General features: G+C 55.3%; 1 protein-coding gene and 1 long non-coding RNA gene across 4 annotated transcripts in view; both read left to right on the forward strand.

Annotated features, from left to right (window-relative positions):
* The window catches only part of SLC39A11 (solute carrier family 39 member 11), a 62,855-nt gene extending 60,794 nt beyond the window's left edge, over window positions 1–2,061 (forward strand). For all 3 annotated transcript variants that reach the window (XM_005530688.3, XM_014259435.2, XM_014259436.2), the window contains exon 10: window positions 782–2,061. In XM_005530688.3, coding sequence (XP_005530745.3) covers window positions 782–860 — 79 coding nt within the window. In that variant the 3' untranslated portion in view covers window positions 861–2,061. The remainder of the gene's footprint in view (window positions 1–781) is intronic.
* An 11,596-nt stretch (window positions 2,062–13,657) lies between these two features.
* The window catches only part of LOC148182685 (uncharacterized), a 39,428-nt gene continuing 27,561 nt past the window's right edge, over window positions 13,658–25,524 (forward strand). The window contains exons 1-2 of the long non-coding RNA XR_015774339.1: window positions 13,658–13,835; window positions 23,483–23,943. This is a non-coding gene — a long non-coding RNA (uncharacterized LOC148182685). The remainder of the gene's footprint in view (window positions 13,836–23,482; window positions 23,944–25,524) is intronic.

Below are 25,524 nucleotides of genomic sequence, written 5' to 3' on the forward strand. Positions count from 1 at the left end.
ACAATATACAATATATAATATATAATATATAATATATAATATATAATATATAATATATAATATATAATATATAATATATAATATATAATGTATAATATTTAATATATTATGTATAATATTTAATAATTAATATATAATATTATATGCTATGTGTCATGTATAATATATAATATATAATGATTAATAATTAATAATTAATAATTAATAATTAATCAGGAATAATTAATAATTAATAATTAATAATTAATCAGGAATAATAAATAATATACCATAAATAATAAATAATAATATATTAGAAATAATAAATAAAAAACTAATGTTACAAGAAGGAAGAAGAAACAAAAACGTTGCTGACAGACAAAGAGGCATCAAACCGAGTATGATGACACTTCAAACTTTTACCAATAAAATTAAGAAAGCCTCAAAAACAAAATAAGCCCACCAAGTTTTTTGCAAAAGCAAAAAACACATAATTTTTCAATTAAATTATAAAATTTAATATATTCAATTTTAATTTAAAATTGAAAGCAAAAACCACCAATTAAACAAGGCGTGACTGCCCAAACCAAAACGAAAAATAAATATAAACAGTGGTTCAAAGCACATTGAACAGCTTTTACTGAATCCACACTAAATCACCCCAAATCCTTTATCTCCTTGGTTTGGGATGCTGGGAGGGTCAGGATGGAGCCGAGGGGCCCCGTGAATCCCGGGAATGGGACAGGGTGGGACACGGCGGCGTTCCCTCCTCCAGCACTCCCCTCTCCCCTCTCTCCTGCAGCGGTAACGGGAAGCTGGCGTCCTGGAGCTCCATGCTGGGATTTGTGGTGATGATGTCCCTGGATGTGGGGCTGGGATAGGGCAGCGCCGCGTTCCCGGAGGAGCCGTCAGAGCCCCGCGTGCCGCGGGATTGGGACCGGCCGCGCCTCGGCCCGGGACTGGATCTGTACATAGATTTTTTGGGATCTGGTTTGGTGTTGATTCCCTCTGATTTTGTATCTCCCCCTCCCCTCCGAGTTCCCGAGGTGGGTGGGTCCTCCCAGATCCTGCTTTGGTTTTCCTCTTGGAAGCGGTGTTGGATGGCGCTGGGCTGGATTCTCCAAGGAAAGGCACTCGGGGTTTTGATCGGAGCTTGGGAATTCCCTGTCCCGTGTGGAGGAGGTGATAAACCGTGGGATCACAGCTCTGCCACGTCCTGCTGCTCCTCGGGAATTGGTTTGGATGGATGGAGACAGTCCAGGCAAATAAAGATGAAATTCCTTGGGATCTCTGCAAGAGGGAAATGTCATTTTTTTTCCTAAATGTGTCTCCAACGGGCTGTGTCCAATGATCCGGGGTTTTCTATGGGGGAAAATCCAGCAGGAAAGGAGGATTTGAGTGTTTTCCAGCACGTGACGGGGCTCCACACTGGCCCTGCCTGGATGCAATTCCATGTGGGGCTCTCCAGCCTTCCCAAGGGATTCAGAATTCCCTGAAGAGCCAAGCCAGGGTTATCCCGGTCACCCCACACCCGCAGGAAGAGCCGAGCCAGCACCGGAGCGTTCCAGGATGAGCGAGTGAATCCCTTGGGATGAATTAATTATCCCACCCGGAGAGCCAGGAACACACACGGGGGTCTCTGCCTCTTCTCCTGCTGCTTCCCAAGCGTTTCTCATGGAACGGCTCTTCCTGGGAGCTGAGGATTGATCCCGGCTGAGCAGCGAGTCCCCCGGCCAGGAGGGAATTGCCGGGATTGGAAGGATGCTGCAAATCCCAGCTCCCATCTCCAGCACAAAGGGCTTCCCTGAGCCCTCCCGTGGGAATAACTGGATCTCCTGGCTGCCTCCTGCTGCTCAGCCCCTCTGGAAGCGGGGCTGGGATATCCCGGATCCGCCTTCGGTCCTGCCGGGGCCAAAAGTTGGAATAAACTGAGCTGGAGCTGGCCCTTTTTGTATGATCCTTGTTTTTCCATTGGATTTCCTTTCTGTGTCCCCCTGGATGATCCAAAGCTCCTGTTTGCCCATGGATTTGACCTTTTAACTGTGATTGCTTTCAATAAATGGGAAATGGAGTTTGCACGGAGTTGTTTCCATGCTGTAAATCCGTGGATTTGCTCCTCCTCCTTCCACTCCGCTGCCTTTCCTTTCTCCAGCCTCCTTGTTCCTGGCTTTCCCCTCGGCTGGGAAAGCAGCTCCCTCGGGGATGGGAAAAGGGGGAAAAGCCAAGGAAAGGCAGTTCCACCCTGGCCGTGCATCCCTGGGAGGTGCGAGCTGAGCCGGGCCCCTCCAGGCACGGCGGGAATTTGGGAATTGAGCCTTTAGCAGGATAAACAGGGGCTGCCAGGCCCTTCCCTTTCCAAGGTGAGAGCTGTCCCTGCATCCCAGGGCAGGAGAGGGAAGGGATCAGCCACAGCCGGGAATCGGAGCCCTTCCAGCATCCCATTCCCAGGGCTGGAGCATCTCCCACTGCTCTCCCTAATCCCGCCCGCACTGAAGGCTCTGGAAAGCTTGGAGCCCTCTGTTTCCAACCCAAAGCCTTAAAAACCTCCCAATCCTCCGGGATGTCCACGGCTTGGGATTCTCCAGCCTGCCAGGGATGTTTCCTGGTTTAATTCCTGGCATGTGGTGGGGAAAAAAACCCGTTAGAGAGTTAAGGGCAGCCTTGTAATCAGATTTCTGGGAGATGATGCCACAAGAAGGATTTAATCCCTCTGGGATGCAGCCAGGCCAGATGAGGGTGGAGCCCTAGGGAAGGAGCAGGGAGGGAGGGAGGGATGCAGAAATCCCAGAGGAAAATCCCTTTTTTTCCTGTTTTCCTGTTTTTCTGTTTGGAGGGGAATGGAATTAACTCCCTGTTCCTGAGGGCAGAACGTTCCACAGGCCTGAAATGACCAGACAAGGAAATGTCCATGGAAAAGTGGAATTTGGGAGCAGAGGGAATGTGAACAGCCAGCCAAGGCCTGGAACACGGAGATGCTCCTTGGCTGGAGGGAAGAGTTATCCCACGGGATCCTGGGGATCAGGATGCAGCCGAGGGATTGCTGTGCTCCCTCCCCATCCCTGGGAATGGCCCATCCCCTGTCCCTGCCTCTGGAAAACGGGGACAGACCCCTGGATCACAGCCCCACGCTCCTGCTGAGCACAGGGAAGGTTCATCCCTCTCTTTCCATCCTTTCCCTGGGAATACCAAGCCTTTGGAGGGGTTTGAAATGTCCTGTGGGCTTCCTGCGAGCAAAACACCAAATCTGAGCTGGGCATTTCTCCCTCCCCTCCACTCATTTTTCAATAAAACCTTCAGATTCTTGAGTTTGGTCTTAAAATCCTAATAAACTTTAGCTCTGCTTGGAGGGAAACTTCAGCTCTGAACTCTCCCCGTTAAAACTTCAACGCCCTCAAATAAATGTGTTTTTCTTTCAGTGGGGTTTAAAAACACCCAGCCTGTGTTTGTGGCCTCTTTGCTGCTGCTTTTGTGGGAGTTTTGGGGTTTTCCAAGCCCTGCTGATGAGGGGAGTGACCCGAGAATGGGAAAAGAATGGGAAAAGAATGGGAAAAGAGTGGGAAAGGAAAGGGAAAATCCCCCAATTCCTCCCAGCCCTGGAGGTGTCTGTGCCTGGCACTGGAGGTGCCCTGGTGCTGCCTGTGCACGAGCTGCTGCTCCCAGGGCTTGGCCGAGCACTGTGCCGATGGAAAAGCCCAGGAATGCGGGGCTGGGTGGATTTTCCTGCTTTTATTGTGGTTTGGTGTTTTTTTGGGGGGTTGGTTTGTTTGTTTTTGGTGTGTTTCAGAGGCCAAACCGTGGAGGCAGCATGGGTGAGTGGTGAGGAGATGGTGGAGGAATCCCCAGGGAAGCTCCTCAGGAGCCAGGAAGGATGAGCTGGGGTTCTCAGATCTCCAGGAGGGGATGGAGGTGGCTGGTGGCTGGGAGAGGGCACTGGCCCTGCGTTTATCCAGGGATTAGGGCTCTGGAACGGGGATTAATGGGGTGTGGAATGCTCAGCTCTGGGCTTCTCCTCCCTTTCCTCCAGCTCACGGCCCCAAGGTGAAGGAGAGCGGGTTTAGATGGGCCATTGGGAAGGAATTCCTGGTTGGGAGGGTGGGGAGGTTCCCAGAGGAGCTGGGGATGCTCCTGGAACCCTGGAAGTGTCCAAGGCCAGCCTGGGGCAGTGGAAGGGATTCCCTTCCCAGAAAAGGGGAATTTCCTCCTGAGGGGCGGTGGAGGGGCAGGAACTGCTCAGGACAGGGAATTCCGGAGCTGTGTCGGGGGATTGGGATGGATTTTAGGGAAAGGCTCTTCCCCAGAGGGTGCTGGGGGCTGCCAGGGGAGCATGAAAGGTTCTGGGGGATGCAGGACCGGCTCTGGGAGATGCAGGAAGGGCTCTGGGGGATGCAAGAAAGGTTCTAGGAGATGTAGGAGCTCAGAACCGGCTCTGGGGGATGCAGGAAGGGTTCTGGGGGATGCAGGAAGGGTTCTGGGGGATGCAGGAAGGGTTCTGGGGGATGCAGGACCGGCTCTGGGGGATGCAGGAAGGGCTCTGGGGGATGCAGGAAGGGTTCTGGGGGATGCAGGAAGGGCTCTGGGGGATGCAGGAAGGACTCTGGGGGATGCAGGAAGGGCTCTGGGGGATGCAGGAAGGACTCTGGGGGATGCAGGAAGGGCTCTGGGGGATGCAGGAAGGGCTCTGGGGGATGCAGGAAGGGTTCTGGGGAATGCAGGAAGGGTTCTGGGGCTGCAGGAGCTCAGGACCGGCTCTGGGGGATGCAGGAAGGGTTCTGGGGCTGCAGGAGCTCAGGACCGGCTCTCTCGGCGGGGCCGGGGGAGGCTCTGGCGGCTGCGGTTCTCAGGGCGGGGCCAGCAGCCCCAGCGGAGGCTTTGCACGCAATAAAGAACAATAATCCCATTATGAGCCCCGCGGGCAGCGCGGCTGGAGCCGCTCGCGGTGCGAGATGCGCGCCCGGGGCGGATCGCGGCACCTGAGTCACCTGGGCCGGGAAAAGGGATGGATTTCACCTCCCGCCCCTCCCCTGGGCACGGCCACAGCCCGCGGCTGGTGAATAGAATGACTTCTGTTCTTCCTGAGCCTCTTTGTTGGGCTTGGCAGCCGCGCCGCAATTAAAGCCGAGCCGCTGCTGCATCGCCTCCCGCTGCTCCCCTGCCCCCGCCCAGCGCTCCTGGGAGCCCAAATCCCAGCCTGGAGGAGCCCAGTCCCAGCCTGGATAAACCCAAATCCCAGCCTGGAGGAGCCCGGTCCCAGCCTGGATAAACCCAAATCCCAGCCTGGAGGAGCCCGGTCCCAGCCTGGATAAACCCAAATCCCAGCCTGGAGGAGCCCAGTCCCAGTCTGGATGTTGCTGGTGATAACTGGAAAGCTTTGGTGTCCAGGGCTGGTTCCTGAGGGGAATTGTTCCCAGCTCTGCCTGGTGCCTCTCGTGTTCCTGCAGGAACAGGGAAAACGCTCCTGAGCGGAGCTGGCCTCACACCATCCCTGTGCTGCTCCTGGAGCAGAAACAAACCCGGCTGGACACGGGCTGGGGGAAGAAGAGAAGCCTGGATCTGCTTTCCTTTGGCTGCACAATCATTTCCCTGCCATAAAATCATAAAATCGCCGGCGGGAGCCGGGGGAAGATGAGGTCATAGGGAAAAATGCAGCTCGGGAAACAATGGAGGGAGGTGCTGCCAACGGCTGGGGTGGGGATGTCCCACAGCCAGGGGTGTCCCGGGCACCCCCGGATCCCACAGGGACCCATTGGGATCACCTTCTCTTCCAGGATCCCACCTGGGACCCTCAGCTCCTCCAGAACCTTCACCTCCACCAGGATCCCAACTCCACTGGAACTACCATCTCCCCCAGGATCCCATCTCCCCCAGGATCCCATCTCCCCCAGGATCCCATCTCCCCCAGGATCCCATCTCCCCCAGGATCCCATCTCCCCCAGGATCCCATCTCCCCCAGGATCCCATCTCCTGAAGGATCCCATCTCCCCCAGGATCCCATCTCCTGAAGGATCCCACCTCTGCCAGGACCCCCAGCTTCTCCACGATCCCATCTCCTGCAGGATCCCAACTCCTCAGGGATATCAGCCTCCAGTGGGCCCCATCTCCTCCAGGATCCCAATCCCACTGCAATCTCCCATCCCACCATTCCCAATCCCACTGCAATCTCCCATCCCACCATTCCCAATCCCACTGCAATCTCCCATCTCACCATTCCCAATCCCACTGCAATCTCCCATCCCACCATTCCCAATCCCACTGCAATCTCCCATCCCACCATTCCCAATCCCACTGCAATCTCCCATCCCACCATTCCCAATCCCACTGCAATCTCCCATCCCACCATTCCCAATCCCCAGAGCTGCTCCCCCAGCTCTGTGCAGGACAAGCCATCAGCATTCCCAACCTTTTTCCTTCCCCTTTCTTTCCCAAGCTCTAAACTCCGGTCAGGGCTGGAGCATCCTGGTTTTTCCCGCCCTGATGTTCCAGGCCAGGCTGGCAGGAGCGAGGTTGGATTTGAAACACAAATCACATCTCACAGCACATTTCCCTTTCTCCTTTCCTTTTCCAGGCCGGGATTTATCCCAGCTCTGCTGGTGGATGGACAGGAATCCAGGGGGATCTGCAGCTCCTTTTCCTGAATCCAGCATTCCCGCTGCGTCCCTGGAGGTCAGAGAACGCCGGGAATTTGGGGGAAATTTCCTAAATCTTGTCTTGGTGGTGATTTCACCAAATCCCTCCAGTTCTGGGCGGAGAGAAAATCCTTTGAAGAGCGGGGAGCTGACACGCAGGAACCCCCGGGGCTCCCGGGTCATTAAACAAATTAAATCTCAACAGGAGGAGGCCGCGGTGCTGGGTGTGAAACCCTCGGGCTCCGGAATTGCTCGGCAGCTCCGGTGGGTGGAAGAGACAAAGGGATGTGGGGGGATTTGGGGGGATTTTGGGAGACTTTGGGGGATTTTTTCCTCCCCTGATACAGCCGGTGGCAACTCCGATCCTTTTTGGATTCGCGGAGATTTGTCTGTGCTGGAGCAGAGCCTGGGATGGGCTGGGGTGGACTGGGATGGGCTGGGATGGGCTGGGATGAGCTGGGATGGACTGGGATGGACTGGGATGAGCTGGGATGGACTGGGATGGACTGGGATGGACTGGGATGAATTCCCTGTTCCCGAGGTGAGAGCTCCCGGTCCTGCCCGGTGGGCTCCAGCTCTTTCCATGGAATCATGAAATCAGGAATCTCCACAATCCGTGGCCTCTGCCTCCGCTCCCGCCGGGCTCCAAAGGAATATTTCACACGGAAAGCTTTTCCCTGGAGCAGGGTGAGCGGAGCCCTCAAACACCTCGGGCAATCCCGAGCTCCGGAGGGAGGAGGAGCAGGATCTTCCCTTCGGCCAAGGAGAGGTGTGAATTCCCGATCTCCGGTTTCCAAGGATTTCTGTGTGAATTCCCGATCTCCTGTTTCCAGGGATTTCTGTGTGAATTCCCGATCTCCGGTTTCCAGGGATTTCTGTGTGAATTCCCGATCTCCGGTTTCCAGGGATTTCTGTGTGAATTCCCGATCTCCGGTTTCCAAGGATTTCTGTGTGAATTCCCGATCTCCTGTTTCCAGGGATTTCTGTGTGAATTCCCGATCTCCGGTTTCCAGGGATTTCTGTGCTCCGGCGGGATGACAGCAGGAGCATCGGGGTCTCCTTGGATTTGCGGGAGCCTGCACGGGAATCTTCAGCTCCGGTTTTCCCAAGCTCCCCGTGCCCGGGATATTCCCTCGGGATCCCTTCCAGCCCCTCTCATTCCCAGCTGCTCAGCGCTTCCCAGCCCGGGATAGCTGATAATCCCAGAGGGAATTACCCAGCCGGGAGGGGACGATGCCCCTTCCAGAGCCCCACTGAATCCAAAGGATTCCATTTGAGGATTTGGTGCAGCCAGGACCAGCTCCAGGGCGCTGCTATCCCAGCCTGGGCACGGCGGGGCTGGAGGGAGGGATTCCCATCGGGAAAGGGACGTGGAGACCCCCGGGGGCCGCGCAGGGGGAGCCTGAGATTCCTTCTCCAGCGGGGGTGGTTCCCTGCTCCTTCCCCCTTTCCCTCCCCCTCTTCCCCACGCTGTCCCAAACAAGTGCTGCTTCCTGGCCCGGCCTTTCCCAGCCGCACAAAGAGCTCCTTGTGCCGAGCTCCAGATGTTCCACATCCCACAAAACCCCCAGCACGAGGTACCTGTTCCCCCGGAGCACCGGCTGGCCCGGCAGGGAGGGAGGGAGAGGAGTTCCTTCCCATTTCTTGGTCCCAGAAAGACCAAGGAGCTTTTTGTTCTGGCTCGGGATCTCACAGAATTCCCTCTGTGGGAAGGGCAGGCTCCCGGCTGGGAGAGGGTTTGGGGAAAAGGCTGGATCCATCCTTTCCGTGCCCTGCAGGTGAACCCAGGAGCTCCACAAATCCAGCTGGGGGTCGGGCTCTTGTGCCGGGTGACAAATGATGGGACACCGGGAAACAGCCTCAAGCTGCAGCAGTGAAACTCCATGGAAAAATTCCATGGAAAAACTTCATGGAAAAACTTCCTGGAGAAACTTCCTGGAAAAACTTCCTGGAAAAACTTCCTGGAAGGGTTGTCCAGCCCTGGCACGGGTGGTGGGGACCCCATCCCTGGAGGGATTTAGGGCCATGTGGATGTGGCACCTGGGGACAGGGTCAGTGTGGCCTCGGCAATGCTGAGGGAAGCGGGACTGGATGGTTTTAGGGGGATTTCCCGACCTATCCTGTAATTCCTGGGGTGCCTTTCTCCCCAGAATCCGGGGAAGGTGAGGATTGAAGGCACACCTTTGCCATGGAAGGGGATGGTGGAGGAGCGAGTTTAGGACTTGGTGACAGCCAGGGCAGCGCCTGAATCCCGCCGGGGCTGGAGGAGCCCCTGATCTTTGGGATCAGGGTGGGAATCCCGGGAGCAGCTCCATCCCCTCCTGCCGGGACAGAACACCTGGAAAACGCTCCCGGCAGCTCCTGATTCTCATGGAAACCGCTCCGGGAGCCGGGAATGGCCCCGGCTGGGGAGTGGAGCCCGCCCCAGGCGCGGGCACAGAAACCTCTCCGAGGAGCACAAGCGCCTCTCTGTCCCCTCTTTCTCCCCTTCCCTTTAATAATCGTCCCCTTTTGTCCCCACGCGTTCCCCCCCGTGCCATTGTCCCTCTGTTCCCTCAGCCCATCCCAGCCCTGGAGCTGCTCCCGGGACCACCTGCCTTCTTTATCTGGTTTTATTTTATTTTCTTCCACGTCCTTTTCCAGGACACCTGATATATTTATTTTCATTGCCTGTTTATTTTCTTTTTTAATATATTTTTTTAAATTTTTTTTTTCTTTTTTTCCCTGGATTTTTAATATTTTTTTTTTTTAAAGGCTCTGTTAAGCTGATTCCTCCTTCCCGTGCCCCGGGAGCCGCGGTTAATGAGTAACCACAGCCTCACACAAACCGAGCGAGACTTTTTTGGAGCTGCATAAGGGAACGTTTGTTCTGCAGCCTCTCAATGGATCCTTGTGCAGGAGGCGAGGAGCGCGGGCACAGAAAGAGGGAGACACTAAATCACCGCCCTCCTCCTCCCAGGAGAGCCCGGCCCCTCTGCTCTCGCTGCTTTTCCTCAGAGATGGGGGCTCAGAGGATGAGTTCATCCCCCCAGCCCAGCACACAACGCCTTTTTGCCTTCCTTTTAAACGTTTTGGGGATCAAACACTCAGCCCGTGCAGCGGATTTGGGATTTTCTGTGTCCCTGTCCCAGCTTTGGCTCTTGGGGTTCATCATTTTTCCCGTCCCCTCCCCCTGCTTGGGGTTGGTGGTGATTTTGGGGTTTTTTCGCTCTTTGCCGTGGGGTTTGGGGCTGTTTCCCTCCCCAGGTGTCCCGTGTGACCTTGGCATTTAAAGCTGGGTGTCCTGCCGTGTCACTGAGCAAACAGGTGACACCGCGCCGCTGTCCTCCTCCTGGAGCCTGCCTGGCACTCGGGAGCAGCCAGGGAATTCCGGTCCCAACCCGGCTCTTCCTGTGGCTCTACAATAAAGAATTCCAGGACCACCAAATCCAAACCCCTGCGATGGAGAAGAGCCAGCTCAGCTCCTTTTTGAGGGATGGGGACTCCCCCTCTGCCCTGGGCAGCCCCTTCCAGCTCTTCCCTCTCCTGCAGGGAAGGAATTTTCCTTCACCCTGATCCTCCCTGGCACATCTCCAGGCTTTTCCCGATCCCTGGGAGCTGATCCCACCTCAGATCAGCTCAGGGTTGGAGGGGCTCAGACCCTGGATCCTCCCGGTGTTCCTGGGGCCATCCCGAGCCCGTGTCCCTCTGTGGGGTGTGGAGGGGCCAGGAGTGTCCCCAAGGGTTCCCCATCCCTGCTCCAGCTCCTTCCCAGCAGGATTCCCAGTGCTCCTTCCCAGGCTGGGATCCAGCACCAGAGCTGAAAACACGGAACCACATTTCCCTCCTCCTTTACCAACCTCAGCCTTGAGGCTTGGTTCTATTTTCATTATTTTATTTCTAATTTTATCTTTAATTTGGGGATTGGATGCAGTTTTGGGGAAGGACTGGGGCTGTTTGTGTTTTACCTGCCACAGCTCCCTGGAGCAGCAGCTCTTTATTGGCTCCTGCAGCACTTGGCACTCTCAGCACTGGAAAGAAAAAGCTTTTTGTTCCCATATTTCCATATATTTATATGGATTTAACGGGGCTGGGAGGGTATTTGAAGGTCAGAGGACTTGCAGAGGTTACTGTGCTGGCCAGGCCCTGGGGACAGGGAACATTCATCCTGTGGGAACTCATTCCCAGCTCACCCTTCCCTGTCTCTTTATTTTCCCAAAGCTGCCCATCACCAAACACTTTTATTTTCATGTTTTTTCTGGGGAAAACCACCAGCAAATTCCACGGTGTGGATTTATGGATGTGCCATTCCCAAGCTGGGCTGGGAAAAGCAACACGAGCTGGGGCTGTGACCCCAAATTTCTCCTCAGAGCATCGGTACCAGCACAGCTTTGACAGGATAAAAGCATTTTCCTGGCTCCCCCTTCCCGGGGCTTCCCAGAGCTTTCCCTGTTTTCCTGGAGGAGTCAAAACCCCGGCTCTTCCTCCCTGGCAATTCCTGGGAGCTCCGTAGCTTGGGGATATTCTGGAGAAGAGCAAATCCATCCTCCTTGGGAGCCCCAAAACCATCCCTGGAGTGAGGGATGAGTGTTCCCTTCCCAGCAAAACCAGGAAAACCCTTTTTCCAGGAAAATCCTTTTTCTAGGAAAACCCTTTATCCAGGAAAACCCTTTTTCCCAGGAAATCCCTCTTCCCTGTCCAGCAGAGCCCTCCTCCCTCGGCCGTTGCACCGAGGATTTCCTCCCCCCAAAGCTCAGATCCAGCAGATCCAGTGGCAGCATTCCCACGCTGGATTTGATGATCTCGGGGGTCTTTTCCAGCCTGGCTGATCCTGGGATTCTGTGCTCCTCCAGGGAGCTGCGGATCCCTGGGGGATAAAGGATGATTCCAGGCTGCTCCCAGTGGATTTTTCACACCTTGGGAACATCTGGCTGTCGTCCTCCCACGCCAGGCTCCTCATTCCCCGATCTCCTGCTCCTTCCCCGCCCACCCCAGCATTCCAGGGCTTTTCCCTGTGGCTCAGGAATGCGGGGCAGGAATGCTGCGCTCTCCAAGGAGCCGGGGAGGGGCACGGCCGGCACATCCCAGGAATGTCGGGGTGTTTGCAGGGCCGGGAATGCTGCCCCACCTGGAGCTGGATCCAAATCCGGCACCTCCCGACACCTTCCACCATCAGGGCAGCCTCTGGAGCAGCCAGGGCTGGGAGCATCCCAGGAATCAGCGTCAGGCTCCTCTGGGAGGGAATCCTGCAGCTTTCCATGGGAATTCCCTCTCCTCTGGGCAGGGCAGAGGGGCGGGAGCAGCACCCAGGGGCTGTCCTGGTCCCTCACACCCCTCGGGGGGTGACACAAAAGCTGTGGCAGAGCCCTGCAGAGCTCCAGGGTTTTTTTCTGCTCAGTGGGCTCTTGGCTCTGAAGGAAACGCCACTGATAAAAATAGGGAGTAAAAGTTGGGAATTGAATGACAAAAAGGGGAATTTGCCTTTGGAAACCCCGACATCCAATCCCACGGCTCTGTGAGCCCACAGGAGCCCTCAGCACAGCCAGCTCAGGTGGTGCTGGATCAGTGACACTTCCCAGGCTGCTCCAGCCCATCCCGGGACACTTCCAGGGACCCAGGGGCAGGATAAGCTCCATCACTCGGAGCCTTTTCCCAGCTCCTTCCTCGCTGCGAGCCCCGTTCCGCCTCTTGCCAAACAGGTTTGAATTTCCAGACCGTGGCTATGAAAACGCAGCTCAGCCCCCTCCTGCACAGCGCTAAAATATGGCTTTTCCCCCTTTTTAATATCCCCTAAACGATGACCTTTTCCCTCCTTCAGCAGGCAGCCAACACAAGCACAACAATGTGATTTGTGCAGTGTTTCAGCTGCGGTTTCTTCAAGAAATTCATCTGCTCTCCAAGCAATTATGGGCAGGGAAGCATTTCCACTCCGGCTTCGGGCCCTGAAAAGCTGCCAGGAGGGATTTTTTCCTTCCCCTCTGCTCTCCCTCTTGCTCCCTCAGCCTCCCTTGCCCTAGGAAAGTTCTGTGGTTTCGCCTCGGCGGCGATTCTGGGGGTGTAGGATGGTGAATCCCAGCCTGGGGCGGGTGGGAAGGGCTGGATCCGTGTCCCTGCTGGGATAGGAACAGCTGGATCCGTGTCCCTGCTGGGGTGGGAACAGCTGGATCCGTGTCCCTGCTGGGGTAGGAACAGCTGGATCCGTGTCCCTGCTGGGGTGGGAACAGCTGGATCCGTGTCCCTGCTGGGATGGGAACAGCTGGATCCGTGTCCCTGCTGGGGTGGGAACAGCTGGATTCTTGTCCCTGCTGGGGTGGGACATTTCCCACCTGGCCTGGGTTTGTGCAGGATCATCCCACCCTCTGCCAGAGCTCCTGAAAGGGACACGGGGCACGGTGCCACCCCCTGCTCGTGCCTGCTGTGCCCTTCAGGACCCTCCCCAAAGCACGGGGGGCTCGGGGGGACACGGCTCCGTCCCCCTGGGTGACCCTGCCAGCACCCAGGGCTTGGCACAGCCGGCCGTAAACGAGCCCCGAAGCCAACAGCACGGTTAATCGCTCATTCATTCCTCGGGTGGGTTAATAATTAAGTTAAATTAATAATTGGGAGAATAATTAAACGCAAGGAGAGCCGTTCACAAAGGGATGGAAGCGCTCACTGTTGGTGCCGGCCTTTTGGGGTTACTCATTCACTTTAGGGCGTCGGGCTGGCTGTGCCGGGGATGCGGAATCCCGGAATCCCGTGAAAAAACCGGACTTTTCCAGGCGAAACCATCGGCTCTTCCCTCCCCGCGGGGAGCGGCGGGGTCCGGGTGAGGAGCGGAACCGCCCCGACCTCCGGATCCTCCCGAGCCGCGGAGCCACGGCCGGACAGACGGACAGAGGGACGGAGGGAGGGAAAGAGGGACAGAGGGACGGAGGGAGGGACAGAAGGACGGAGGGAGGCGGCTCTAGGCCGGGGGGGAGGAACTACAAGTCCCGTGAAGCCGCGCCGCCCGCCCGCCGCCGCGGGGCTATAAAAGGGGGAATGGCCCGGCAGCCGCGCTCGGAGCATCCCCGGCAGCGGCGGAGCCTCTCCCGCTGCCCATCCCGGGCTCCTGCCCGCAGCAATTCCCCCCGGGAGACGGGAGGGAGCCGTATCCAGAGCCCCCCGAGCGCGCTGAGGCTCGGCAGGAGGAGGATGAGGAGGATGAGGATGAGGAAGATGCCGCCGGGCGCACCCGGAGAGCCGCAGCCCCCGCGGGGTCCGGAGGTGGAGGTGGGTGCCCCGCGGGGCTCGGGGGGTGCGGGGGTCGGCACGGGGCTCCTCCGACCCCCGCTTGCTCGGGGGGGGCTGCGCCGGGCACCGCGGGTCCCCTCGGTGCTGTCGCCTTTCCCCCGGTGCCATCCCCTTTGTGTCCCCCCTGCCCCGGGATGCTCCTGCTGGAATTTCCCCCTTCTCTCCAAGGAAAAGCGCGGAGCTGCTGTTTTCCTTCCTTCTTTGCGGTATTTTTTGGCGTTTTTTAAAGTTTTTTTTGCTTTGTTTTGTTTTGTTTTGTTTTTTGGTTTATTTTTAGGGACCCACACGCGGCTTTGCCCTTCCCTGCCGTGGGAATTCCTTCCCCAAAAAGTCTCGCCCCGGGGCAGGTGCAGCCCCTCCGAGCCCCCTCCCCTCCCCACCGGAGTATCCCCAGCTCCGGGGCTGGACATCCGCTGGATCTGGGATGCACAAATCCCGGAAAAAAAAAGAAAAAAAAAGAAAAAAAATCACACACACATATATATAAATATATATATACGTGAATTACTCCCTTCTTTTGCTGCCTACAACAAAAAGACCACACCAGTCTAGACCTGCAGAGACACAAATTATCCCTGTCTGCTCCCGGGAACCCGGCGTGTCCAGGGAAACTCCAGCCCGGGATCCCTCCGGAGGGCCCGGGATGCTCCTTTGGGGAAAGGATGTTTGAGGTCGCTTTGATAGGAACAAGAGGAGCTTTTATTGCCCGGACATTGTTGGTGCCGCTCGCTGCCGGCTCGGAATTTCCTCCGAAGGCTTTGGAGGCTGCGGGAATTGCTCAGCTCTTGTTAATTGAGACATCTTTTTATAATCACGGGCGCAGCCGCGGGGAGGGAAGTGGGGGCAGAGCCTCGCTGACTCAGGCCTTGGGAAGGGTTTTGCTTCGCTCGGGGTTGTGGAGGGGAGATTCCAGCTGGGAAATTGGAGCAGGGCTGCCCGGGACAGCGGCCCTCTCTGCTGGCAGGCAGGGGATGCTTTCGGGATGTCGAATTTCTCGTTTCCCTGGAAAACCGGGGGTAGGAATCTGCCCCAATCCTTCCCCCAGGTGTGGGATCTGCCATGGGAGGGGAGCTGGAGCTCCTGAGATGGAGACAATCACGTTGTGCTCTCATTTTCCAAGGATTTGCTGCAAAACCAGCTGGATCTGCCCTACCAAGTTTGGTTTTGTTTTTTTTTAAGGTGCTTTCCATGTTCAGGTGTCCCAAAACAAAGGTTTGGGAGCTCTGGCACCCCTCAAACTCCATTTGGGGAGGCTGTGGGAGCATCAATCCTTTGGGAAGAGGCTCCCAGCTGAGGGGGGAAGGAGCTTTGTGGAGTGTGAAAAAACCCCAAATCCCGTTTTTGTAGGGTCAGGAGGAGGCAAAATCCCCCCGTGGGCAGCAGTGGTGACACCTGTGAGGAGTTTCCTGAGGCAGGAGGGATTTTGGGGAAGGCTGAGGAGTTTCCCGAAGAAGGAGGGATTTTGGGGAAGGGTGAGGAGTTTCCTGAGGCAGGAGGGATTTTGGGGAAGGCTGAGGAGTTTCCTGAGGCAGGAGGGATTTTGGGGAAGGCTGAGGAGTTTCCTGAGGCAGGAGGGATTTTGGGGAAGGGTTTGGGAAAGGGAACCTGTTCTGCTGTGCCAGATTCAGTCTCAGGAGGTGCAGGTTCTTGTGGTGCCCAAGGGATTTGGGAGCAGGAGAGTCCCTGCTCTGCTGAGCCAGGAATTCAGGGCTGTGGGGTCCAGCAGGATCCTCCCGCCTGCAGAGCCACGGAAAAAATCCCAAACGGGCTCATCCTGCTCTCTGGGAGCTTGGCAGGACCCGGTCTGGAGGTGCTGAGCTGGGGCTGCTCCCCTTGGCTGAGGGATCCCCCAGATCCCTCTGGAATGGCTGTGCTGGGATTTGCTGGATTCAGCCCTAAAGGCTGGAAAATGAGGGATGTCCTGGGAAAGGTGGATTTGCAGCGTTTGAGGGGCAGCTCGGAGTTCAAGGGGATTTTGGGGGGCTCAGGGGTCTCTAAGCTCAGGTGCCACCTCCCCTGCACCTGGCTGAGCTGGGGTCGGGGTCACAGGTGCAGAGAGGCCTCGGGGAATGTCGGGACCTGACTTTTTGTGGGATCTGGGACATCTGGAAGCTCCCGGCTCTGACCTGGCTCTTCCAACGCTGAACATTTTTTTTCCCCATTCCCGTCCTGCCTGGTTTAAATAGATTCAATCCGGCAGCATCCCTTCTCCCTGGAGGTTTTTAGCAGCAGCTGGCTCGGATTTGGACGGTTTTGGACGCCAGCTCCTCCATCTGGGATTTCTCCTGGATAGGGAATGATCAGAGCGCCTTAAATATTCCCAGATCAAAAGTTCTGGGCCACACCCGGCCCCTCCCAGGGACAGAGGGGGGAGCACAGAGAGGATTCCTGGGGGATTTGGGGGCTTTTTAACTTGGAACAGAAACGCAGAAGAACAAAAGGGAGGGCGAGGAGAGCGCTGGGCTCTGCCAGTGATCGAGACTCTGCTTTCCAAAGGGCTCAGCCGGGCTGATTCCACCGGGAAAGGTGGAAAAACGGGAACGAGGGGGTTAAAAAGTGCCCCGTGTTGGTGTAAAGGGGGCATGGAAAGGCTTTGATCGCCTCCCTAAGAAACTCTGCTCCTTCCCGAGGGAAGCAGCACCAGGGTCCCGGGATCTCCGGGATCTCCGGGATCTCTCCTGCTCCCAGCCGGATTTTGGAGCTTCCCCCTCTCTCCCGCAGCGCTGGAGCCGCAGGAAGCGCTTTCCTGCTCTGGAAAAGCGCACTGAGGGCGGGCAGGGTTTGTTCTCACCTCGGCTCCCTCCTGGCTGGGATTTTCTCCCCCCGGAGCTGATGAGGTGCGAAGCCCTCGGCCCCGGGCTTGTGCTGCTGCCGTGCCCTCTGAAAGGAACATTTTATTTTTTTCCCCCCAAATTCAATTGGCTGCTCTTTCTGCCAAACCACAGATGTTTTTTTGAGGGCTAAAACCTAAGCCTTTAAATAAATGTGTTTGATCCCTGGGTGGTTGTGCAGCTTTCCCGAGGAGGAGAAAAAAAAATAAAATAAATAAAAAGACCTCGGAATGGGTTTTGTATCGGGAGCAAACGTCGCCTGCTCAAGCCGATTCCCCTGGGGTTTTATTCCTGCTTTTTCTCCCTGGCAGGGGATCAGAGCTGCAGGAAAAGCTCGCGAGCTCTCTGGAAGGAGCAGGGGGGTAAAGCCCAGCCTAAGGCAGGCTCGAGCTTTGCTGGGAGCAGCCTGGCTGAGGTTTGTGGCTCGGTGTCACCTTGTCCCCAACCCGGGCTGTCCCTGCTGCCAGCGGATCCCGCAGGGATCTAAACCCGAACCGAGAGCTTTAGATCCGCTAATCTGAGGTTTTCTGGTCTGAATGTTGCGGCGGGTTCGGCGCTGGCTGAAGCTCTCGGTGTTTGTTTATGTTTTGCTGTGGGATGTGGATTGGCAGGAGGGTAAAACAGGTTTCAGCGCCTTTAAACTGCGCTCCCAGCCCAAAGCCTGAGCATTTCTGGAAGTTCTTCCGAAGTTTGGAAGAGCAAAGACGCGATTTTAAGGGGGTGGGCTGGAGGTGCAGCTGGGAGAGGAGGGGCAGCACTCAGGGAGCTCCTGTGGCACCGGCCCTGTCCATCCTCACTGTCCCCCTGTCCATCCTCACTGTCCCCCTGTCCATCCTCACTGTCCCCCTGTCCATCCTCACTGTCCCTGTCCATCCTCACTGTCCCTGTCCATCCTCACTGTCCCCTTGTCCATCCTCACTGTCCCTGTCCATCCTCACTGTCCCTGTCCATCCTCACTGTCCCCTTGTCCATCCTCACTGTCCCTGTCCATCCTCACTGTCCCTGTCCATCCTCATTGTCCCTGTCCATCCTCACTGTCCCTGTCCATCCTCACTGTCCCTGTCCATCCTCACTGTCCCCTTGTCCATCCTCACTGTCCCTGTCCCTCCTCACTGTCCCTGTCCATCCTCACTGTCCCCCTGTCCATCCTCACTGTCCCTGTCCCTCCTCACTGTCCCTGTCCATCCTCACTGTCCCCCTGTCCATCCTCACTGTCCCTGTCCATCCTCACTGTCCCTGTCCATCCTCATTGTCCCTGTCCATCCTCACTGTCCCCTTGTCCATCCTCACTGTCCCTGTCCATCCTCACTGTCCCTGTCCATCCTCACTGTCCCCTTGTCCATCCTCACTGTCCCTGTCCATCCTCACTGTCCCTGTCCATCCTCACTGTCCCCTTGTCCATCCTCACTGTCCCTGTCCATCCTCACTGTCCCTGTCCATCCTCACTGTCCCTGTCCATCCTCACTGTCCCTGTCCATCCTCACTGTCCCCTTGTCCATCCTCACTGTCCCTGTCCATCCTCACTGTCCCTGTCCATCCTCACTGTCCCCCTGTCCCTCCTCACTGTCCCTGTCCATCCTCACTGTCCCTGTCCATCCTCACTGTCCCTGTCCATCCTCACTGTCCCCCTGTCCATCCTCACTGTCCCTGTCCATCCTCACTGTCCCTGTCCATCCTCACTGTCCCTGTCCATCCTCACTGTCCCCCTGTCCATCCTCACTGTCCCTGTCCATCCTCACTGTCCCTGTCCATCCTCACTGTCCCCCTGTCCATCCTCACTGTCCCTGTCCATCCTCACTGTCCCTGTCCATCCTCACTGTCCCTGTCCATCCTCACTGTCCCCTTGTCCATCCTCACTGTCCCTGTCCATCCTCACTGTCCCTGTCCATCCTCACTGTCCCCCTGTCCCTCCTCACTGTCCCTGTCCATCCTCACTGTCCCTGTCCATCCTCACTGTCCCCCTGTCCATCCTCACTGTCCCCCTGTCCATCCTCACTGTCCCTGTCCATCCTCACTGTCCCTGTCCATCCACACTGTCCCCCTGTCCCTCCTCACTGTCCCCCTGTCCATCCTCACTGTCCCTGTCCATCCTCACTGTCCCCCTGTCCCTCCTCACTGTCCCCCTGTCCATCCTCACTGTCCCTGTCCATCCTCACTGTCCCCCTGTCCCTCCTCACTGTCCCTGTCCATCCTCACTGTCCCTGTCCATCCTCACTGTCCCCCTGTCCCTCCTCACTGTCCCTGTCCATCCTCACTGTCCCCCTGTCCATCCTCACTGTCCCTGTCCATCCTCACTGTCCCCTTGTCCATCCTCACTGTCCCTGTCCATCCTCACTGTCCCTGTCCATCCTCACTGTCCCCCTGTCCCTCCTCACTGTCCCTGTCCATCCTCACTGTCCCTGTCCATCCTCACTGTCCCCCTGTCCATCCTCACTGTCCCTGTCCATCCTCACTGTCCCCCTGTCCATCCTCACTGTCCCTGTCCATCCTCACTGTCCCCTTGTCCATCCTCACTGTCCCTGTCCATCCTCACTGTCCCCCTGTCCATCCTCACTGTCCCTGTCCATCCTCACTGTCCCCTTGTCCATCCTCACTGTCCCTGTCCATCCTCACTGTCCCTGTCCATCCTCACTGTCCCTGTCCATCCTCACTGTCCCTGTCCATCCTCACTGTCCCCCTGTCCATCCTCACTGTCCCTGTCCATCCTCACTGTCCCTGTCCATCCTCACTGTCCCCCTGTCCATCCTCACTGTCCCTGCCCCGTGCCCTGCAGGGCCCTGGGAACTCCGGGAATTCCAGCTGCAATTCCAGCCCCTGGGAGCAGCTCCCTGCCCTGCTGGGGGTGTTGGGATGAGCTCCAGCTTTATTCCAAATAAAATAAAAAAGGTGTTTTTTCACGGTCTTCAAAAGTAATGAAAATGTGTGGCAGAAAGGCAATTTAAATTATATTAATTTTATATTAATTTTATAATATACACGTTATAATGTATATAATATATTTATATATATAATTATATAATTTATGGTTATATAATATAAATATTATGAATACTATAAATGATATTAGTATCGGGAATAAAATTATAAGTAATTTTTAAACGGTAATAAATATTACTATTATAAAAAATTATATTAAATATTCTAATATTGATATTATAGATATAAATACTATTGATATTATAAATAATAAATTAATATATTTTAAATGTATAGAATATCATATTATTACTGATAAATATTATTGATATACCATAATATAAATATAAGTAAATATATTATATAGCTATTATTTAAATAATAGCTAAGTATAAATTATAATTATAAATAACATAAATAATTTAATATATTTAACCCTATTATAACTAATATAATAAATAATTAAATAGTCGTTATTAATATTTAATATTTATATTTTAATGTTAATTATGACATGTCAGCCTTACAGCTGTGACATACAACTTTCAAGAGGATTGAAAATTCATTTTTCAATAGCAAAACAAAATTACTCAAAGATTTTTGTTTGGTTTTTTTTTTCCCATAAATTTCTTTTGGAATAAAAAGATAAAGCTGATAATTATTGGAGACTTAAAAGAAAAACTCAACAAAATTAAAAGCTTTTTTTTGCTGTTTTTTAAAATAAGTCCCTAAAGACTTTCAAGACTTGTTCCAGCATTTCCTGAGCGATGGGAAGGGCAGAGGGAATGAGGAATGTCCTGGGGAGCAGCAGGGATCCCTTTGGGGTCCTGTGGGGCTGGGGGATCCCCCAGTGGTCCCTGGGAGGGGCTGGGAGCTGAATCCATCCCTGCAGGAGGCTGGGATTGGGACTGGAGCTGAACCCTTCCCTGGCTGGGATTGGGACTGGAGCTGAACCCTTCCCTGGCTGGGATCGGGACTGGAGCTGAACCCTTCCCTGGCTGGGATTGGAGCTGAACCCTTCCCTGGCTGGGATTGGGACTGGAGCTGAACCCTTCCCTGGCTGGGATTGGAGCTGAACTCTTCCCTGGCTGGGATCGGGACTGGAGCTGAACCCTTCCCTGGCTGGGACTGGGACTGGAGCTGAACCCTTCCCTGGCTGGGATCGGGACTGGAGCTGAACTCTTCCCAGGCTGGGACTGGGACTGGAGCTGAACCCTTCCCAGGCTGGGACTGGGACTGGAGCTGAACCCTTCCCTGGCTGGGATCGGGACTGGAGCTGAACCCTTCCCAGGCTGGGACTGGGACTGGAGCTGAACCCTTCCCTGGCTGGGATCGGGACTGGAGCTGAACTCTTCCCTGGCTGGGATTGTGACTGGAGCTGAACTCTTCCCTGGCTGGGATTGGAGCTGAGCTCTTCCCAGGCTGGGATCAGGGCTGGAGCTGAACCCTTCCCTGGCTGGGATCGGGACTGGAGCTGAACTCTTCCCTGGCTGGGATTGGAGCTGAGCTCTTCCCAGGCTGGGATCAGGGCTGGAGCTGAACTCTTCCCTGGCTGGGATTGGGACTGGGACTGGAGCTGAACTCTTCCCTGGCTGGGATTGGAGCTGAGCTCTTCCCAGGCTGGGATCAGGGCTGGAGCTGAACTCTTCCTGGGCTGGGTGAGACCGAGGGCGCAATGAACTCCCCGAGAGCAGGACAGGAGGAGCTGCACACCTGGCAGGGCCCTCTCCAGCTGTTTTCCATGGAAATTCCATCCTCTGGCCGCAGGGATGGGCACTGGGGACAGCAGTTCCCACAGCCCTGGAGCAGTCTGGGGGGATTTAATCCCCAGTTCCTGGGATAATCCCTTTTTCCTGCCCAGGCAGAAGGAGCCCGAGGCAGGAAAAGGTGGCTCTGGCTGTGGGAGGGAGGACAAGGACCAGGACCCTCATCCCACCCCTCCGCTGGTCCCAGTGGGATCTGTGGGATGTGCCCAGCCCAGGGCTCGGAGGGGGAGGGAGGGAGAAGCTTCCCAGCCCAGCGGCCTGGATGGCGAATAATGCTCCCCTTTTTATGGCTTCTTCAATTGTTCCTGAAAATCCTTTTTCAAAGGAGGAAAGTTCCTTCCTTCCTTTCAGCTCCCGGTATCTTGAAGAATTCGCTCCATTGTGAGGCCAGGACAGAGACCCTTCTATGAGGGCTCTCCTCGAGGCCCCCTCCCCGCGCCCCCTCCCACCCCATCCCAACAAGCCCCCATTCTCCTCTGAAGAGGGTCCCTCTGTCTAACGCCAAGTAACTCTTAAGGGCAGCATTTATCCCGGGCCACTCAGCTCACAAAGAGTGCTGGAGTGTCAAATAAACTCCCCGCAGCCTGCAAAGAGCAGAGGAAGAAAAACACAAAACCCCCTTTCTTTCCACCCCTGCGGGGAAACAAATACGGACTTTGTGCCGGCGGCGGCGGCGCCCTAACGAGCCCGAGCGGGGCTGCCGCGAGCCCGGGTGGCCACGTGAGGGGCTCCGGGGGGACCTGGCACACGGAAAAGGCTCCAAAACACCCCCAAAAACTGCTGGATGTCCCCGCTGCCGTGGGGAGGAGCCGCTCCTGGGCTGGGGCTGTCACCAGGGATGAGGATGTGTCCGGCCACATCCTCGGCAGCGCCGCTGAGACCCTCAGAGGGCTCAGCTCCTGTTCCCCTGTGGGAATTCCCCTTGGGAATTGTCAGCTCTGTGAGCTGGGGCTGTCTGCTGTGCGCTGCTCCCTGCGAGGAATCGGTGCTGGAACCTGTGCCATGGATGGATGATGGATGGATGATGGATGATGGATGATGGATGGATGATGGATGATGGATGGATGATGGATGATGGATGATGGATGGATGGATGGATGATGGATGGATGATGGATGGATGGATGGATGATGGATGGATGGATGGATGGATGGATGGATGATGGATGATGGATGATGGATGGATGATGGATGGATGATGGATGATGGATGGATGGATGATGGATGGATGATGGATGGATGGATGGATGATGGATGGATGATGGATGATGGATGGATGGATGATGGATGGATGATGGATGATGGATGATGGATGATGGATGGATGATGGATGATGGATGGATGATGGATGGATGGATGGATGATGGATGGATGGATGGATGATGGATGATGGATGGATGGATGATGGATGGATGATGGATGATGGATGATGGATGGATGGATGATGGATGGATGGATGATGGATGGATGGATGATGGATGGATCGATGGATGGATGATGATGATGGATGATGGATGGTGGATGAGGGATGGAGGGATGGATGAAGGATGGATGGATGATGGATGATGGATGGATGATGGATGGATGGATGATGGATGATGGATGGATGGATGGATGGATGGATGATGGATGGATGGATGATGGATGATGGATGGATGATGGATGGATGGATGGATGGATGATGGATGATGGATGGATGGATGATGGATGGATGGATGGATGGATGGATGATGGATGATGGATGATGGATGGATGGATGATGGATGGATGGATGATGGATGGATGATGGATGGATGGATGATGGATAATGGATGATGGATGATGGATGGATGGATGGATGGATGGATGATGGATGGATGGATGGATGGATGGATGGACGGATGGATGCAAACTGGGATGCCACGTGCCAGGAGCCGGTGGGAGCAGTCCCGAGCCAGGAATTGTCCAGGCCAGCTCCTCTGCTCAGCAGCTGCTGGGAAGATCCCGCTCACTCCCTAAATCTGGATGCTGAATTTGGGGATCCGTGCCCAGGTGCCCTGAGGAGAACAAGGACTGCACACAAGGTGGTGCCGAGGTCATTCCTGCCCCTCATTCTGACCTCGGTTTCCCCACAGGTTTTGCCATTCCTGGAGGGAAGGAATTCCATCGGCGGTGGGAGCTGCTGGAATCTCCTCGTGCCGGCGCTGAGGACACCAGGCCGTGCCCAGGGCTGGCACTCGTCCCCTCGGCCAGGAAACGGCTCTCGAGGCAGGATTTGTCCCTGGATGTCTCCTCTGCACCGGGACCCCGAGCCCTGAGCCTCGGCTGGGATTTGGATGCTCCCTCCCTTCTGCAGCTGGGAACGGCACGGCTGGGAGGCTGCAGGCACCTGCTCCTCCCAAATCCCGTGGATTTACTGCTTCTGGCACCTTCCTGCTGCGACTGGCTCCGTCCCAGGGAATCTCCCGAGGGACAGATGTGGGAAAGCAGCACTTAGAGGTTACAATTCCTTCTTTTTCTGCGCTGCTCCTGAATCCTGGCTCTGGAGGAGGAAGGATCCCATGCACTCCTGGAGGACGAATCCTGCTGCTCCGAGGTGAGTCAAGAAAATATATTTTTCCTTTATTTTTTTTTTTCCTTAAAAGCACCTTGGACTTCTTGGAAAATTATATTTTCCCTGTCTTGAGGAAAAAAAAATGCCCAATGCAGGGAGCTGCTGTGAGGGGATGAGGGAACAGACAGGTATGTTCTGACAGCTGGGCTGGCTGCTTTAATCAAATTAATTTAATCAAATCAAATTGAATCAAAATCAAATCAATTTAATCAAAATGAAATTTTTAGTACCGTCCCAGCTTGAAATCCCCAACAGGAGTTTTCTTCCTGGAATTTTATTGCTGAGTAATGGATAAAAGGTTAAAGGCTGCAGATTCCCAGGAGGTTTTCCTTTCTTTCCCTCAGGAGGGGAATCCTGATGGTTTTCCACTCTCCTGAGCCAGAGGTGGCTGCAGGGGGACCCTTGTCAGGGGCACTGGGGACATCCTGAGGGGCTCCTGGTGGCTCCAGGGGAGGAGCTGAAAGGCTCCCTCCAGCCTGTGAACCTCCTTGGGATGGAGAATCCCAAATTTCCTGCGAGAAAACGAAGCCAGATTTGGGATTTTGATCTTTGTCATCTGTGTGTGACACGGGACAAGAGGAGCTGCTGGGAACAGCAGGGGATTGGGGCTGTGTGGCCTGCGAGGAGGAGGAGGATGGAATGGGATGTCTTGGATGGGGAATGAGCTGCTGTTGACCACAAATCCAGGAGGGTCTGGCGCTTCCCAGAGGGGGCAGAGGCAGAGCTGGAGCTCGGAGTGGCTGGATCAGCTCTTGATTTCAGTCCTGCACCTGCTGGAATGGAGCTGGGGAGCTTCATTTTCCTCTCTGCCAGTTCTGAGTGGTGCTGGTGCAGCCCAGCCGCTTCCCAATCCCTCGGGATTGTGGTTTTGATGATCCCATGGATTGTGGTTTTCCCCTTGATGATCCCACAAACGGACCTCATCCCTTTCCAACAGGAGTCTCCCTGTGCTCCCCTGCCTCTGGAACGCAGGGAGGAGGAGGAGGGATGGGATTTGTGCCCATGACCTCTCTGTAGTTCCACATTTTCCAGCTGAGCTCCTGGGGCTGAGTTGGATTTGATCACTGCCCTGCTGGGAAACAGCCCCTGTGATGTGGGGCCGGGCTGATTTTGGGGTTTGCTTTGGGTTTTTTGCGTTTCCCCCTTTTTCTCCGGGATGTCCTGTGGTTTCTGGGTGTGAGGTGCAGATCTCGGTGCTCGTGGTGGCCGTGTCCTGTCCTGGTGCTGATCTTATTCCTGGAATGGTTTGGATTTGGAATCTTAGAGTTGATCTCGTCCCAACCCTGCCGTGATCAGGGACACAGAGAGCAGGTTCCTGTCCGAGCTGGCCCTGCAGTCCTGCGGGGAGGGTGGATCCAGTGCAGATCCTCACCTGGAGCTGCAGGCCGGCTTTGTCAGGATCCTTTCCAATCCCTTTCCAAACCCTGCCTGTGAAATCTTCCTTGTCCCGGGCACTTTGGCAGCGGCAGCTCCTCGGGGGTGCCCCAGGCGCTCCAGAGCAGGAGCTGGCCCTGAGGGAAGCTCCAGGGAAGCCCGGGGCTGCTGGGGGCACCTGAGATTTGG

This window comes from Pseudopodoces humilis, chromosome 21 (assembly GCF_049639895.1).
Source record: "Pseudopodoces humilis isolate 2021_Gansu_Grassland_sample_001 chromosome 21, ASM4963989v1, whole genome shotgun sequence".
In the NCBI taxonomy this organism is placed as follows: domain Eukaryota; kingdom Metazoa; phylum Chordata; class Aves; order Passeriformes; family Paridae; genus Pseudopodoces; species Pseudopodoces humilis.